A 13,453-nucleotide genomic window follows, 5' to 3' on the forward strand; every position below is an offset into this window, starting at 1 on the left:
GCTGCATAACAGCTGTACATTGTTAACCCATAACTTGTTCCCTGAAGGCCTTTTTTTTACAATATAACTGTGCAATTTACATTATTTTCCCGTTTTTGCTAACCTAAACTTTTTTTTAACCTCGAGCAGTTTACTGCTTACCTTTGTACCATTTCAGGTTATTCACTGGACATGAAACTGCATCAATTTCAATAAAAACTGGAAAATTGAGGTGTTCTAAAACTTTTAACCGGTAGTGTATAACGAGTTAAAGTTTCGTAGAGCTAGCTATTATGGGTTTTCCCGGAATAGTCTCCACGAAATGTGTGAGAATAATAATCCTTAAAAGAACAATAGGGTTCCATTGGGAACCTCACTGAAAGCCTAATAATGACCATGCGAACACCTGGGTGCCTGAATTTTGTTTATAATGTAAGTACTGCTGCCCAGAAAACAACTACATTGACATAGTATAAGCAAGTATAACCTGGTGTCAACAAATATCTGAGAAGATCAAACCACTTGCTGTCTGTCCATGCACTGGAAGAACCATTACCCCAGAAAGCAACCTGACAAATACCTAGCAATCAGGTTCCATTCCTTCTTACTGTGAGGGATATCTAGATTTGGAATGCAGACTTGCCTATTGTTTCGCCCCACCATGGAACCAAACATGGGTCCTCTCACTTTAGAGATTTTTGAGACTTTTTTTTGAGTGCACACTATCCACGTTGCCATGGAGCTCCATCAAATTATTACAAGGTCATTGGGGATGTGAACCTGGGATTCCCAGCATCATACACCATGGGTTCAGATGGGAATGCTTAAACAGGCCAAAGCAAGCACTTTCATTTTGTTATGAATAAAAAAAGAGAAAAAAAAGTTTATGCAAAAGACATTCTACAAAAGCAAATAGGTAAATATAAGGATCAAGCTGACAATTTGAGAATTTTGCAGTCATGAAAATGATGAAACACGATTAATTGCACACTAGCGTGAAGAATAAGATTCATACACGAGAAAAGAAACAGGGACATGTAGGACTTCTTCACTCCTTACCGTCTTCTGCCGAGTGGATCAGTGCAATTTGGCTGTACGGTCCCTCGCCATGACGGTTGAAGGCGAGCACCTTCACCTCGAAGAAGACATAAGGTTCGCTACTGGCATTGTGGTGCACGTAGCGAGTGGTGCCGGCATTCAGCACCATGGCGGTGGTCCAGGCTGCCAGGCCATTGGGCCGAAACGCAACCATGTAGCCAAAGAGTTCACCATAATGATATTCCCGTGCCATGGGCTGTGAGGTCGAAGGGAGTGATGAATTTAAAGTGATGTCAGCATGAGAGGATGGCGTTGAAGTGTGACATCTTTCATGTGCCATGGCTGAGCCAAAGAAAGCCTATATTAATCTTTCTTACAAAGCACGAGCAATCTCAGCGTACAGCTGATTAAAGTTACTCTGCACCTGCATCTGGCTATAATGAGTGACCACGACGATCGGAGTAAATGGAGATTACCCCCAATGAATCACTTGCACACCTCTATGAATGATTCATAAAACAATGAAAATGGCAGGCATGTCTCAGATTGTTAACAAGCATCATTAGTTCCTTCAAAAAGCCTCAAAATAACAAGTACCCTTTGTCAGATATATAAATCTGTAGTGACATCCTGTCAACATCTTGTCATCGTAAGTAAGTTATCTCCCAATGAGAGAAACAAAGAGCAATAAAAAGGGCAATTGATGCAACATCCAATGCACACAAAAATGACATCTTCACCAAATGCACCACATCCTGATATCAACAAATATTTGGTAAACTCACCTTCCAAGTGATGGTCAGTTCTCTTTGAACCCCACCACCTCCTCCTACCCCAGATGGAGCCACTATTGGTGCTGGAAGAAGAACATATAAAGACAAAGAGTTTGATCGATGGCATCAACATCAATTCAGATATATCCAGGTGTTGTTTCCTTTCGACAGGTACCGCTAATTCCCAGTGAATAAGCACAAGGTATCACTCACCTCTAAGCTGTCTAGCCTGCGGGTTTAGAGGAAGGGTGGTTCATCAATGTGTGTGCCGTCCCTCGGTTGGACGTTAAACTTGACGTCCAATCTGCTGACATTAGTTGGTGGATGTTAAAGGTCACACAGTGCCCTTCATGAGGAGGAGCCAAGCCAAATTCAAATTGCTGCCCTCACTACTACTGGGAGAGGGATGGCAAACTGCCCAGCATGGTCCTGGCCTAGAAACTGCTTCAGCAGTAACACAGAATATGGTACATAGGATTGGAAAGACCATGTAGAGAAATTAGGAAGGAGGTTGAGATGATAAGGGAGAGGAGGTCTTAAGGAGAAGACAAATGCTGCAGGGTTGTAATCTAGCAACAGCTCTTGCTTTATCCATAGTTTGTCAGGATTTATTTATATTATAGCAAGGTGACTTAAGTTTCCATTCTTTTTCTGGTCCTAACACTGATTATATCAGAGACTGAAAACTTGTATAGGTAGAATATACACCTATGCACGAGCAACCACAATTGACTACAACAAACAAACAACAGGCATGTTAAGGCCATTTTCCCTGCTAGAGCGGAGGTTAGCCTTGCGGTCCCCATGACAATCTTCTCCATTTTGCCCTATTTTCTGCATCTCCCCTTGTTAACCCCCTTGCCCGCATTTCTTCTTCGACCATCTTTGGCCAAGTCTTTCTAGGTCTTCCCCGTCCTCTACTTCCTTCTACATTCATTTCCATCATTCTTCTCAACCAGTCACTTTCATCCTTCCTCAACACATGACCAAACCATCTCAAACTGTTTGTCTTCACAGCATCCATCACAGGCTCTATTCCCATCATCTTTCGCAATTCATCATTTGTCTTCCTCTCTCTCAACGATACTCTGCACATCCACTGAACCATTCGCATTTCCACCCTCTCCGGCCTTCGTTGCTGCTCTCCATTCATTACCCATGTCTCGCTCCCACAAATCATAACACTTCTCACACATGCAGCATACACCTTTTCCTTTCAGCTTCAATGACACTCCCCTCCTCGTCAGCACGCCAACCAGTTCCCGAAACTTCTTCCATGCACATCTCACTCTAGCAACCGTCGCCGAGTCTCATCCATCTTCTCCATTCAGCAAGTCTCCTAGGTAGTAAAATGTTTTCACACCTTCCAGCTTCACGCCGTCTCCAAGATCCAACTCAACATTTCCTCCATCTGCAGCTCCATCTGTGCACACCTTACACTTGAATGTAGCTGCCACACTGGTTAATGACCCTCTCAAACCACTACATTTTTGATGAACCCACGCACATTGTACATTGAATGGAGTTCACTACGACACCCTTCCTGCGCACAGCACACGGCCACTTCCCAGTTATTTCCACCTCACCACATGCTTTACCACTTGCCATCACCTTCGTCTTTCTGATATTGACCTTCAGACCTTTTGTCTCCATACATTCCTTCCACTTGTTCATCTTCTCCTTCAGTCCATCCATACTCTCCCCAATCAACACCAGATCATCTGCATACAACAACTCCCATGGTAAACCCTCCTTTACATTCCGAGCCAGCACCTCCATCACAGCTACAAATAGTAGTGGACTTAGTACCGACCCCTGATGCACTCCCACCTTTACCTCAAACTCACCACTGTTCCCGTCCTTCGTCCTTACAGCTGTGCGCGCTCTTTCGTACATTGCCATCACTACTCTGATCAACCATTCCTCCACTACTAACTTCCTCAATGCCCATGCCACTACTTTGAGTGGAACCCTATCAAATGCTTTCTCCAGATCAACAAACCCAAAAAACAACTTCTTCTCCATGTATTTCTCCTGCAACTGCCTTACAATAAAAAGCGCATCTGTCGTTCCTCTTCCTGGCATAAATCCAAACTGCATTTCGTCGATCTTCACTTTCTTCCTTATCCTCCTCTCCAACACCCTTCCAATACTTTCATTCCGTGTTCCAATAACTTTATCGCTTGATACGAGCCACAGTCCAGAGGGTCACCTTTCCCCATGTATAGAGAGACGAGGGAGATGGCTTCGGGGGAGGTGGAAGAGGTATAAAACATATGGACACTGCAAGGACTTCCAGGAAAGAAGTTGGAATTTCAAAAAAGTGGATCTGGGGTGAATTGGCAGGGGTAGAAAAGATCAAGGTTTTGGATGGGGGAAGATAAGAGATGGTGGTGAACAGCCGTTTTAAAGACCTGGAGGGAGGAGTGGGATTGAAGGGAGTGGGGGAGTTTGTTCTAGAGGTGGGAGAAAAGGGGAATGAAAGAGTGAAGGTGAGCAGAGAGCCAAGATTTTGGCAGTTTAACCATAAGAGGGTTGCTGGCAGATCTTGTGCGACCTGTGGGAATATTTGGGGGACAGAGCACAGAGAGAGCTGGGGGAGCAAGGCCGGAGAGGAGTCGGTATAAGACAGAAAGACCACCAACCTGCATGCGGTGAGTGAGCGAAAGGCCCTCAGAGTTAGCTTCATCGCAGGGGATTCCAATGACTTCAATCGCAGGAGACTTCAACTTCATCTCCTGACCTCTATGTTGTATGACCCCAGCCTGCACGAATTTCAAAATATGCTGCATAAAAATACAGTATTTTTGAGATCTCATATGCTGATGAGTTTCTTTTTAGATAAACAGAATGTGGATTTGTGAAATCATTTGTATATGATCGAAAAATTTAATGTGCAGATACATACAACTTCTGATTGCCCTCATCACAACATGAACACTTACTCTGACCTTTTGTTACATGTAAGGGAGAGGGGGAGAGAGGAAGTTTCATTGCTAGAATGTGATAAGCTAGCATGGACCACATGTACCGACTGGGGTAGGCCAGCTTTACATTTGTAAAATGGATCTGTCATAGGTAAGTTGTACTGTAAAATGTGCACCGATGAGGTGGTGATCGTAATCATAGAGAGGTTTCAAGTAAGTTGTTCGTGTTAGACTTTTTATACAGGTGAGGTCAGGTGGAGGTCTTGTTAGCACAGAGGCATCAGAAAAGTACCACACTTATCATGAAAACGTCATCACGAGGTGTTTTGGCCAAGAACTGCAGGCCAGGAAGATGCAATGAGTTGTGGAGCCGTGGAGAGGGGCAGGATACATACCGGAGCACATGGCACTGCCCACTTGAAGCAGGCAGCTAATGACAGCGACCTGCCACGCAGAGGGGAGGTTCGAAGAAAAAGTGTGAGAAGCGGTGCAAACAGTGGGGTGTGCATGGGACAATAGTTGAGTCCGAGCAATTTCTCAGTTGGTTCTGTACGGAGTTAGTTCAGCGAGGAGTTGAGCCCTGCCTGCTTCCGACGGAGCGGGGTCTGCGTGAAGCCACCTCTTTTCAACTTCATCTCCTGACCTCTATGTTGTATGACCCCAGCCTGCACACGGGCCCTCCATCATTATGGACAAGATAAGTCATAAGACCTCACCTGCATTCTCGTTTGTTCTGATTTGAGTCTGGCATTCTTGTGGCCACTAATGGGATTTTAAGCATATTCACTTTGTACAATAAGCTTTGTGTTCCCTTGTCCCCCACTTGTGTGTCTTTTGACCACCAGGTCTGTTCTGTTATTTCTAGTGTTTCCTCTTCCTCATTCTTTCATACTAAACCACATAAATAATAAGAAAGCCTTCCCACCTTCACATGCTCAGAACAACTGCCAGCTTCATAACGCATTTGACCAGCCTTTGGGGAATATTAACTTCAACATAGTCTCCCGCTATTAGAGTGTGGAACCGTGGATAGGAGCACAAGCTCTGTCTGCTCGCAGCGACTTTAGTAAAAATCATTTGGCCATTTCCGGAGGTCTTGCAACTCCAGCCGAGAGGATCTGCATTAGCGGGACTCACTAACATGACAATATGTTACCAGTTTTGCTGTTTTGGACAGGATGGAGGTGGGATTCCCTTCCATTCCTCATATAGTGCATCCCCTAATTATTTTAACTTTTGTTTTGAGTCCTTCATTGGCATTCCCCCCAGCATTCCTTGCCCCATCATGAAGTTGATTCTTTGTATTTACGATACTGATGAAAGGCTTATGTGCAGCTTCTCTTCCTTTGCACTCCCACCTACTACGTTCTATTAAATACAAGACTTCATGAACTGTGCTCATGCCTATCTGACATCTCCTGACTATCTTAAATTCTTTAATAGCATCATAAAAGTTTGAGGTTACAACAGAGTCTTAACTGTTCCACCTAACCATCTATATCTGGGTCGTCTTCACTTTGTTCGTAATTTTCAATGGTCTGCCAGACTATTGGTCAGGGTTGGTGTTGGCTATAGTTTTACAATTTCATTGTAACATTCCTCACGATTGATTTTGGGACGGCAATAACATTCTAATGGAACTGCACATTCTCTCACGGTGATCATCCCTCTTTGGAACCCCACTCAACCCTATGTCTGGGACGCGATGTTCCAAATCTGAGCAATAACATTCATTGTTCCTTGACTATTCTTACTGTCTGGTAATGAAATTCAATTAGACTTGAGGGGAAGAATCAAAAGGAGCAAAAGCCTAACATACATTTTTGGCAGCACAGTGATAATAAGTTTGCTATACCTAACGTTATGGGGTTCATTCAAGTTATCTGTAAATAGAGTTGACAATTACATCCCGCAAAGAGCAGCACTCAGGTCTCTAACTATCTTAAATTACTGGATAGACAACTAGCCTTTTATCTAAACCTAACCTCCATCCTCAATTTCTGAATCCACTCTGTTCTTGGCACCACCAAACATCATGCTACCAAGATGAGCATCATAAAAAAACATTTATTATCCCATAAGAAATTCAAGTCATTGATTATCAGTTCTAACACCGATACCTGCACCCTGTGTCCAAATTGGTCGTGAAGGCTGGCTTGGCTCTCCCTGGCCTTGAATGTTGGTGGCTGTGACTCGAAACTTGTACTGAAGCCAGGGCCGGAGCTCCAACACCACAGCACGCTCGACATTCCCCTCAATAACCTGTGGATCTGACAATGGTGAGGTGCATCACAGGACATTCCAGTATCTTTGGATAAGAAGATAACACAAAAAGCTTTATTCCTCAGCTCAAGGATTTTGGACATGAATGTTTGACTCAATAATGTCTCAACGTATAGGCGAGGAGAGGCCAATTCTGATTGTGGCAAAGACATTTTGGGAATAGTCAAAGGGACCATCTGAAATAACAAAAAAAGGTAATTGAGATGAAACAAAAGTATCCACATTTAACGGGTGGTGTGTTGCGAGATTCAAGCCCGTGCTGGAACTTTAAATAATATACACTTCACAATGAAGATGCAAAAAATAAACAATTGCGAATAATCTTGGGATACGCAGTATACAATAACATATGAAATTTATACCTGTCTTCACCGTCATCCATTCCCCGTCAGCTAAATGTGGGGTGCGGACTTGGATGTTGTAACATGTGATCGGGCTGTGGTTATTCGAGCCTCGACTCCATGTGATAGTCGAAGTGGTTGCGGTCACATTTTCCACCATAACTCCACCTGGGGGTCCTGGCGGGCCTGTGTGAAACGACTCAAGTATATTATGGTTTTTGACAGCAGTTTAGATTATTTTTTTATAATTATATAAATATATATATTAAAGCCTAGTTCACAAAAGTACTGTTCTGTGATCCTATGAATTAATCTGAGACTAGAATTCTTCTTCATCGATATTTTTACAGTGGTGTGTGACTTGTGGTGGAACAGGACATCATGAGCAGGACAAATATCACATGGAGGCCAAAAACATGAGGATGATACACAAATTAACATAATATATAGGATTTTAATGGCGGATCCCAGCATCATAAATCAATCTACTTTGATGGGAATGATAAATAGGCCAAACAACTGTAAAATTGTTCTCTGAATGTTATTCCTAAATAACCATTCCTTTCTAATAAAATGCATAATATCCTCAAAAAATAATTTGCCAATTTCATTTTGATGTGAGTTATCAGTTTCATACATGGAGCCAGGGAGAATGTTGTCATTGCTGTTTTTTCATGTTACGGTCATAGGAAACCACCTGAAAAGGTAAAATCTAATCTACATCAGTTGTGAGGTCTTCATTTTCAAGGTTGGAGACGATGTGCAGTGGGATTTCTTCATTGCAGTTGCATCAGGGGCATTGTGGGTAATGTATTTTGCCGTGCACAGACCTCAAGGCTGATGTATGTATGGGCAGTCTGAAGGTCTGTTTCTAGAACCTAGAATGATCTCAGGGCATTGGTGATGGACTGTCCAAATTTGGGTTGGAAGTTTTTATAGCACTTGTCTACAAGACGGATGTCTTGTTTGGTCATTCCCTCTCTGCGTTGATCTGAAGCGGGCTATCAGGTCAGCAAAGCTCATGCACGAATCTGTCAATGGAGTTCCCAGGGAGTGTCCTAATTTCAAGCATGGATAATCCCACAGTGCAGGTAGATATGATTTACTATAGACAGGGCTTCACGTAGTGACATGTATTCAAAGCCAAAGTCTTCGAGGTTAGATAATGCTGACAATATTCTTATCTGACATGGATTGCCTTTGGTGAGAGGAGAATCTTTATGCAAACGACAAGTTTCGGCAACGACTCTTCAACAGGCCTGCATGAGTCTTGATACAACTACTACCGAACAAAAGGATACTTTACATTCTATATCTAATGGAGTTTATTTTGCTTTGCACAAGAACAAAGAGAAGGACACTATCCTTCTCTTTGGATGTCGTCCGGCACATTGCGGAAATGAAATAAAATAAAAACCTGGGAGAAGCATTGTAATGAAGCAATTAAAATGTTAAATTGTACAGCTAAGATGAACAGCAACAGGAAAGATAATTTCAAAATTAAGCACTTTGAACGTGTAATCCATAATCTCCGGTCATAAATTGCAGGCTCCTACTGCTGGCATTTCAGCCATGCGTGCATCGAGCATGAGCTTTATTTCATCTTTGCAAATTGCTGAAGGGAATCCCGAATCAAGGCTTTAGGCATAAGCTGTGAATTCTGATCAGATTTTTTCATTTCTAACCCTCAAGAAAGAAGTCAAATGCAAATAGCACTCCATAAAAGAAAATGAGAGAATTAAACGCAACTGAGATTAATCCATTTTACCCCAAACATGTCAGCGGTAGCCATTTGGTGTCTGCTCCTCCACAGCTAATACTTCATCAAAGGCTCCTCTGTTCAAGATGGCAACTATTAGCAAGTGTAGGAAGTTTTCTTTACAGCGAGACTTCATGCAATGCTAAAATCGGTTATAACAATCGTTTTTTTCAGTCACCTTGAATATACATACATAGAAACCTTTACATCAATATGTAGGTGTCCACAATCTGTAAGACAAACAATACATTTATTGGTTCATCTGTTATACACTGCCTTCAGAAAGTATTCACACCCCTTGACTTTTTCACATTTTGTTGTGTTACAACCTCAATTTAAAATGGATTACATTGAGGTTTTTTTTGTCACCGAACTACACAAAATACCCCATAATGACAAAATGAAAATATGTTTTTAAAATTTTTTACAAATTTATTACTTCCACCACCAAAGGTTTCACCACCACCGCATGTTTTACCCCTGTCTGTTTGTCTGTTACTTGCAAAATTGAGGATTCTTCAAATATATTGGTCGGTCGACTTTGTTATTCTGTCTGTCTGTCTGTCTGCCTGTCAATCGCTTACAGGCTACAATTCTACACTGAGCGTCATAAAACTTTTCCAAGTTGTAGAGGTAGTCACAAGTGAAACGCCTATTTATTTTGAGGTCAAAGGTCATCTTGAGGTCAAATGTCATCTTGAGGTCAAATGTAAAATGTGGAGAGGTTGGGAATGTGACAAGGATGAAATTATTAGATTTTGGTGAAGATCCAGATTCGGATTGGGATCTGAGAATTTTTTAAAATGATTCTTCACCATCTAGAGATAGGTGGTATGCGGTGGGATGCTCTCTCGCAAGTACCGTTCTAGTTGAAAATGAAATATAAAAGATAAGTATTCAGCCTCCTGAGTCAATACTTCATAAAAGCACCTTTGGCAGTGATTACAGCTTCGAATCTTCTTGGTCTATATCAGCTTTGCCTAGTTTCTCCCATTCTTCCTTGCAGATTTGCTCAAACTCTGTGAATATGGATGGGGAGCATCGGTGAACAGCAATCTTCAAGTCTTTCCACAGATTCTCAATGGGATTCAAGTCTGGGCTTTAGCTGGGCCACTCAAATGTCTAAAATCGTCATTTTTCTTTGGATTGATTGAAAGTTGAACAGGATTTCCTTATTGGATCACTGAATTAAGAAGCCAACTGTTTTTGAGGTCAAAGGTCAAATCGAGGTCAAACTCTAAAATCATCAATTTTCATCTGAAAAATCATCAATTTTCATCCGAGACCGTCAATTTTCAGCTGATTGACTTGGAAAATAAACAGCAATTGCATCATGCCTCATTGAATTGGGAAACAAACTATTTTTGAAATCAAAAGGTCAAAGTTAAACTCAAGGTCAAACATCTAAAATCATCAATTTTCACCTGAAAAATAATCAATTTTCATCCAATTGACCTGAGCTTTGAGTAAGATCGTCAATTTTAATCTTAATGAAATGAACAATTTGATGTATCCATGGCAACTTTTTTGGGGGAGGGGGTGGGTGAATTTTTCAATTATCATGTTTGTTTGTCTGTCTCTTTGTTTGTGAACAGGATACCTCAAAAAGTTGTGAACGGATTCAGACGGCAATTGGTGGAGAGGTTGGGTATGTGACAAGGATGAATGATTAGATTTTGGTGAAGATCCAGATTCGGATCTGGATCTGAGAATTTCAAAAATGATTCTTCACCATCTAGATTCTAGAGATAGGTGGTATGCGGTGGTATGCTCTCTCCTGAGTACCGTTCTAGTTGAAAATGAAATATAAAAGATACATAAGTATTCAGCCTGCTGAGTCAATACTTCGTAAAAGCACCTTTGGCAGTGATTACAGCTTCGAATCTTCTTGGTCTATATCAGCTTTGCACATTTCTCCCATTCTTCCTTGCAGATTTGCTCAAGCTCTGTGAAGATGGATGGGGAGCATCGGTGAACAGCAATCTTCAAGTCTTTCCACAGATTCTCAATGGGATTCAAGTCTGGGCTTTAGCTGGGCCACTCAAGGGCTTTCACGTTCTTGTTCTGAAGCCATTCCAGTGTTGCTTTGGCTGTATGCTTGGGGTCAGTGTTCAACTCTAACTCATGTTGGAACATACATTTTTACCGCAGTCTAAACTCTTTTTGCATTCTGAAGCAGGTTCTCCTCAAGGATTAACCTGTATTTGGCTCCATTCATTGATCTCTGTGTCATTACAAGTCTCCCAGTCCCTGCCAATGAAAAGTCCCTGCCTTGTCTCCCAGTCCCTGCCTTTACGGTAGGGATGGTGTTAGATGGGTGATGAGCTGTGCTCGGTTTCCGCCAGACGTAGCGCTTTGCATTTAGGCCAAAGATGTCAATTTTCGTGTCATCAGACCACAGAATATTTGCCTCATGCTCTCAGAGTCTTTCACGTGCCTTTTTACAAACTCCAGGTGTGCTGTCATGTGCCTTTTCTCAGGAGTGGCTTCCGTCTGGCTACTCTCCCATGAAGCCTAGATTTGTGAAGGGCTACAGAGACTGTTGGCCTTCCGACAGGTTCTCACATCTCAGCCAAGGAACTCTGTAGTTTCCGTCAGAGTGATTATTGGGTTATTGGTCACCTCCCTGACCATGGTCCTTCTTTCTCGGTTACTTAGTTTGGTCAGACAGCCAGCTCCAAGAAGAGTTTGGATAGTTCCATATTCGTTCCACTTCCTAATGATGGAGCTCACTGTGCTCTTATGAACTTTCAACACTCCAGAAAATGTTTTATACTCTTCCCCAGATCTGTCTCCTCAAAATTCATTGCAGAGATATATGGACAGTTCCTTGGACTTCATGGTAGAGTTTCTGCTCTGACATGCACTGTCACCTGTGGGACCTTGTATAGAAAGGTGTGATTCTTTGGAAATCATGTCCAGTCAAATGAATTGGCTACATGTGGTCTCCATTCAAGTTAGAGAGACATCTCAAGAATGATCAAAGGAAATTGGATGCACCTGAACTAAATTTGGAGTGTCATAGCAAAGGGATTTAATACTTATTGACTCAACACGGTCTGGCACCCAGCTCTGCTCACCAAACTCTCCTCCTATGGTATCCATGGAAATCTCCATGCATGGCTTGCAGACTTCCTCTCTGGTCGAAGTCAACGTGTGGCACTGAATGGATTTCTCTCATCTCCCCTTCCTGTTCTGGCTGAAGTTCCCCAAGGTAGTGTTCTGGGCCCTGTGCTTTTTCTGGTCTTCATCAATGATCTCTCCAACTCTCTGGAAAATCCACTCTATCTCTTTGCTGATGACTCCACTATCTGCCACTCCATTCCTCATCCCTCAGATCGGCAGTCCTCTATGCAGACCTCCTCACTCTATGCAGACCTGGACAAAATCACAGACTGGTCAAACAAATGGAACATGTCTTTCAATCCTGACAAATCTCACACTCTTACTATGTCTCTCCCAAAATACCGACTGGAAAACCCTCCCATCTACTTTCTCAACAATCCTCTCCAAGAAGGTCTGTCGCTCAAGCTTTTGGGTCTCACTATCTGCCATGATCTTTCTTGGGAAAACCACATTTCCAAGCTGGCCTCCAAAGCCAGTCGCCGACTGGGCATCCTGCGTCGTGCAAAGTCCTTCCTTGGCACACCTGAGCTCCTCACCACATACAAGGCTTTCAACCGCAGCTCAATGGAATACTGTTCCCCCCTCTGGGCCGGTGCTCTTGCCTCACACCTAGCTCGGCTTCACGCTGTTGAAACCAAAGCTTTCAGAATCATTGAAATCTCCTGCGATGAAGCTAACTCCAAGGGCCTTTCACTCACTCACCGCAGGGAAGTTGGTGGTCTTTCTGTCTTCTATGGACTCCTCTCCGGCCTTGCTCCCTCAGCTCTCTCTGTGCTCTGTCCCCCAAATATTCATACAGGTCACACAAGATCTGCCAGCAACCCTCTGATGGTTAAACTGCCAAAGTCTAGGCTCTCTGCTCACCTTCACTCTTTCATTTCCCTTTTTTCCCACCTCTAGAACAAACTCCCCCACTCCTTTCAATCCCACTCCTCCCTCCAGGTCATTAAAACAGCTGTTCACCAGAATCTCTTATCTTCCCCCATCCAAAACCTTGATCTTTTCTACCCCAGCTAATTCACCCCAGATACACTTTTTTGAAATTCCAACTTCTTTCCTGGAAGTCCTTGCAGTGTCCATATGTTTTATACCTCTCCCACCTCCCCCCAAGCCCTCTCCCTCCCACAGTTCTCTCGATGTCCCTGCTCTCAAATGTTGTGTTTGTGTCCTTCCCCCTCTCAACCCCATCTTGACTACCGCTCCCCTTATTTTGTGTTGTATGTGTCG

The 13,453-nt window shown here is 42.8% G+C and overlaps 1 protein-coding gene across 1 annotated transcript in view; it reads right to left on the reverse strand.

The window, feature by feature from the left end:
- Positions 1-13,453, reverse strand: part of CNTN2 (contactin 2) — a 393,061-nt gene that overhangs the window by 113,620 nt on the left and 265,988 nt on the right. The window contains exons 16-19 of the mRNA XM_068113156.2: positions 7,363-7,527; positions 6,838-6,987; positions 1,803-1,873; positions 1,039-1,273 (exon numbers count right to left, since the gene is read on the reverse strand). Of these exons, the coding sequence (XP_067969257.2) occupies positions 1,039-1,273; positions 1,803-1,873; positions 6,838-6,987; positions 7,363-7,527 (621 nt within the window). The remainder of the gene's footprint in view (positions 1-1,038; positions 1,274-1,802; positions 1,874-6,837; positions 6,988-7,362; positions 7,528-13,453) is intronic.

Source organism: Myxine glutinosa, chromosome 4 (genome assembly GCF_964187855.1).
Source record: "Myxine glutinosa chromosome 4, kmMyxGlut1.1, whole genome shotgun sequence".
NCBI classification, from domain to species: domain Eukaryota; kingdom Metazoa; phylum Chordata; class Myxini; order Myxiniformes; family Myxinidae; genus Myxine; species Myxine glutinosa.